General features: G+C 36.8%; 1 protein-coding gene across 1 annotated transcript in view; it reads right to left on the reverse strand.

Annotated features, from left to right (window-relative positions):
- Positions 1 to 5,299, reverse strand: part of LOC107601035 (heparanase 2) — an 86,820-nt gene that overhangs the window by 28,080 nt on the left and 53,441 nt on the right. The window contains exon 7 of the mRNA XM_016293047.1: positions 1,893 to 1,986. Within this exon, the coding sequence (XP_016148533.1) occupies positions 1,893 to 1,986 (94 nt within the window). The remainder of the gene's footprint in view (positions 1 to 1,892; positions 1,987 to 5,299) is intronic.

Consider the following 5,299-nt stretch of genomic DNA (forward strand, 5'->3'; position numbering starts at 1 on the left):
GGGTGATACGTTGTCTATAGCAAGACCCACATCGTCTTTACAAAGACGTAATGTCAAGTTTGCCACGCAACGTCGTCTTTAAAAAGACGCACCCGAAATTGCTCTTTTAGGGGAAAAAGCTCTTTTAGCGTGCTGAGGCAAACAGGGGAGATGATCATCTGCAACACAAACAGGGGGTAGTGCAGCCTGATGTGTGCAACCCACTCGACACGGGAAACCACCACCGCTGAAGCGCCGTACCGCCAACACGAAAAGCTCTCCAAGAGCGATCTGAACTCGTTCAGTCTTCTTCTCTCAGTAGAGTAGTCAGGAGCAGAACGATGTGATCGGTCGGCTCGGAAGCGAAAAGCTGAATATGCGCTGCATCTGCTGCCTACTTATACTCACGCTGTGATCAGCGGCAGCTGGATGCAATAATCGCATGCCAATGTGCATTGGCTCGTTTAGTTTACACTCAAAGTAGATTGGTCTCTCTAAGCGAGATCCCAATTCCGTCGGTCATCCGACGTGACGTCGAGAGTGACCGACTGAAAGGGAACGGCATATTAGCATGATTTCTGAAGGATCATGTGACACTGGAGCAATGACTGCTTTGCCATTACAGGAATTAATTCTATTTTAAAATATTAATTCACAGCATGACTGTTTTCATTGTATTTCTAATCAAAGAAATTCAGCCTTGGTCAAAATAAAAGACTTCTTTCAAAAGTACTTACCCCAGTGTTTTGAATAGTAGTGTAGCTAAAAATAACGAACAAATAAATACATTTAATAATAAAATTATATGTACTATCGAAAATTAATAACAAATGTTGGTTATCTTTTAAAAGCCAGGTACGCAAACACAACTTTTCCCCCATGCAGCTGACTGATAAAAATCTGCATCCTGACTCCTGTTTTTGTGCTCAATATAAATCACTGTCCATGGGCATGATTTGAGATGAGATCCCAACTCTGCAGCACAATACTCAACCGACTGCCGTCCAGCTGCAGGGTCAGAGTCTGGTTATAATAGAACACATGTCTGGTATTAGGCATATTCCATAATAAGCCAAAGAAAGCCTCTCATACTCTCTACTTCTGATTCAGACACACTATGAACCTCAGGACCTGCTTCAGTGAATGACATCCAGAAAATCAACGCTCAAGCATAAATCACCTCTCAAAATAAATCTGACGGACTGCAGAAGGGTACATGTGTCGCCAAACCTTCGAAGAACACCTGCAGATCCCCTCCAGAAAAAAAAGATGTGAATTCCATCTTTTATGACCGATTTTATGGAAAATTACCTTTGGATTTGAAGTTAAGAAGTGGAATAAGCACTTGTTTGTCTGACATCACGCATGTAATAGGCTCTAATCACCGTCCCACTGGGTTTGGGAGTGAACAAAACTTTGGCGTCTTTTGTTTGATATTTGTGAGGAAGGCCAGTTTTCCCCCTCTTTCACTTTTAGGGGAACACTGGACCAGATGTGTGAGTTTGAGACACATAAAACAGGAGAGCTGTGTATTTATAGATTGGGCCTCCTGAGGGAAGTCTTAAATGTTGTGAAACCTGGTACTGTTTATTAGACCAAAAAGGGACTGAGACATCATGAGGCTGAGGGGGGGAATTTGTAAATTGTAAACCCAATCAAACGCTTTCCTCCTTTACTGTGCCCTGACCCACGCTCCCTTAACGGTAGGCCCACCTATCAGACCGGAGACAGCTTGTTTGGATGGTGCAGCTGAGGACAAACCCGGGGCCCTTGAGATAAACACAGTTAATGAGCACTGGAGGGACTTACACGCTCTCACAACAACAACCTTAACGCATATTAGCACATCTCTGACCTACACATTCAAAAACAAAATATATCTAGGCTGGGTGTCTTTAAAAAAAAAAACTTACCTTTAACACCTTGGTAATCTGCTCAGATAGGGTGTCCAGAAGTCTTGTCTTCATGAAGTCTTCTACTTTGGTCACCCGCCTGTCAATGTAGTAACTGCACACATAAGATAACATTTTTGTAAGAGCTATGAAATATAAAACTGATTAATTTTATATATTTTTAATTAAATATACACATGTGTTTTTGTTCAATTAAAAATATGTATACAATATATTAATATTTGAAAATGAAATGTATATATTAATACACATGTAAAAAAGTAGATTTAATTCTTTTGAAAGAATTTTATGCTCACCATGCTGCATTTACATGATCAAAAATACAGTAGAAGCAATGCAATTACAATTACATTGTAATATTTTATTGCAATATGATTAAATATTAAAATGTCTTGATGAATAAAAGTATTCATTTATTTTTTTTTAAAGAAAACCAACCAAAATGTTCTTAATATGTGTTACATAATGTATAAATTTTATTATATTACGGTATATATAAAACATATTCATATTTTGTAGCATCTATTCAATGATGAAACAATATGACACACATGCACGCGCACACACACACACACACACACACACACACACACACACTAAACCATTAACTTGATGGAAATATTTTCACTTGTATAAAAAGAAAATTAGATATATTGCATTACTGTGTAATCAAATTCAAATTGTGTGTGTGCTATAATTTACAGATATATTTTATTTTCAAGCTACACAGACTATACTGTGATTCAGCAACTGATTAACACATTTGTACCTTATTTCAATCTAAAAATAATATTATATTTTCCTTAAAAAAAGAGTCTGTGACTGGAGAATAATGTAGAATAAAAACAAACAGCAAAATGGCAATGCTATCAATCTTAATGTTACCAGTACAATATGAAATAACACAATCCACATTTTTCCACTTCAGTGAGCAAAGTTCAGAATATGAATTAAATGTATTAAAGGCCAGACTTCAGGTTTATACACAAAATAACTAACAGATTGAGCCCATGAATTATATTAAGATGTAAAAGCAGGCAGCGGTGACAAGAGACAGAGCTCTTTTTGGTCAGAGAGAGAGAGAGAGAGAGAGAGAGAGAGAGAGAGAGAGAGAGAGAGAGGACAATTACATTGTAATATTTTATTGCAATATGATTAAATATTAAAATGTCTTGATGAATAAAAGTATTCATTTATTTTTTTTTAAAGAAAACCAACCAAAATGTTCTTAATATGTGTTACATAATGTATAAATTTTATTATATTACGGTATATATAAAACATATTCATATTTTGTAGCATCTATTCAATGATGAAACAATATGACACACACGCACGCACAGCAGGCAGCGGTGACAAGAGACAGAGCTCTTTTTGGTCAGAGCGAGAGAGAGAGAGAGAGAGAGAGAGAGAGAGAGAGAGAGAGAGAGTTGGGGATGAAGTAGCTGTGGGCCGGCCATCTGGAGGAGGGTGTGAAAAGAGGGCCTCAATGAACTGCACCATTTTCAAGCAATACGTCTGAAGATCTTGACGTATCTGAAGAAAAAGTGGTTCTCTATGGACACTGACCCTCAAACTGAATAGTCTCTATGGGATTAAAGCTGCACAAATAGAGGCAACAAATCTCCGTTATCTTTGGACCTCAAACAGCAATGAACAGCTCTCAACCTCCCTAGCATTATATGTAGCGAATGTGTATCCATTTGTGGTGTTTTAGATTCTGCTTGTAAGGTACATTCTCGATGACCGACTTCTGAATTTAGCATTCAAAACAGGAGACGTCTGGAAGACGCGCATCTGTTCCGTGGGAGACAGAGACTCCTAATGTAAGAGATAAAGAATAAATTACACAAAGGTTTTATTGCTCAGAGGCTTTTCTTTCATAGCACAGGACACTTAATTGAATTCTTATGTTTTATTTTTACATTAACTTTATTTCAGATATTCCTCTAAAATTCGCCATTCTGTAATACCATAAAGAGACGTATGTAAGACAATATGATAATATTTTCAGCACATGCTGAAAATTCAGCTTTGCCAACACAGGAATAAATTACACAATTTTAATATTTAATAATAGTTTTTATACTTTTAAATAATTTTTATTATATAAAAAATATAAAAAAGCATACATTACATTACGAAGCAAGAGACTATATGCTCTTCATTTAATTTTATAAAAACAATTTAGATATTAAAAAAAGATTATGAAATGGCATGATGTTGATGAGATGCCAGTTTTCCCTGTTTAGTGTGTTTTTTGTAATGGTTTGTCTATTGACACACAGTTGGACAAATTGTAGTATATAGAGTATACAGAGCAAACTGTATACACATTTAACTGAATTAATAAAAAAAATGGGTGTAGAAACTCCGACATTGCTAGTAAATGTCACCATTAATTACAAAGAAACAGCAGGTGAGACATTAAAGCTGCAGTCCGTAAGTTTTGCCTCTTTGTCGCCATCTCTGTTTGAAAACCTGCAATTGCAGCTGTGTGCCGAATTTTCTTCCTTGCGTGGGTTGTGCGCCAGCACAGCTCCAGCACGGATGAATCTAATGTTTTGAGGAGTATGTGTGTGTGGCAGTCAGTCACCGCACCGGTGTGGATATTGTACTTTGCACTCACAGATTCTAGCCTGCGTCTTGGAATATATGACCCAAATAATAATTTTCACCGGATATTGTCATCTGAACAAGTAACAAGTCTGCCACGTTTGTTCTGACCAACTGAGGAAAAAAGCATTACAATAAATCACGCTATCAATGGTGATTTAATCTAAATGAGCTCATATCACATAAAACCGTGCAAATTATTATTATTGTTATACTTTATTCTCAAATTGTTAATGTTAACAACATCATGCGGGACTATGAGTATAGTGTGCATAAGTGAGTAGATTTACATTTCTGTACAGTCTAATATCTAATTGTCATACCACTCGAATTTCATATTAACAAATTCTTTTAACCCAAAAAGCTAATTATGCTCCCTTCGAACTGGTTGTCTATAAAATACAAATCTTGTGTAATCCCAGGCTATCTGTAAACAGAAGCACATTTAATACTGGAATATAATTTAATTTAATTTGCATGTGTTTCATAAACACATAATCCTTTGTGGATTCAAATCCGCCATCAAAATGATACATTTAATTATTCTAGCTGCTGTGAGAAAAGGCTATAAACGATCCGCCACCTGCAGGATCCTCACATGCGATAGCCTAGTAGCCGGGACAACTTCTTTATGTTTACAGACGTGACGTAATGACGCAGCAGCATGGTCGAATTTCCCGCAAAAACCTACCCGTACCACTCAAATTAGAAAACATTATTATAAGCTGACCGTTGTGAATCGGTCTAAAGTAAGGCGATGGTTTCGAACACTGGCTGGTTATGTACTTGCT

The sequence above is a fragment of the Sinocyclocheilus grahami genome, unplaced genomic scaffold (assembly GCF_001515645.1).
Source record: "Sinocyclocheilus grahami isolate Dianchi unplaced genomic scaffold, SAMN03320097.WGS_v1.1 scaffold297.1, whole genome shotgun sequence".
In the NCBI taxonomy this organism is placed as follows: Eukaryota; Metazoa; Chordata; class Actinopteri; order Cypriniformes; family Cyprinidae; genus Sinocyclocheilus; species Sinocyclocheilus grahami.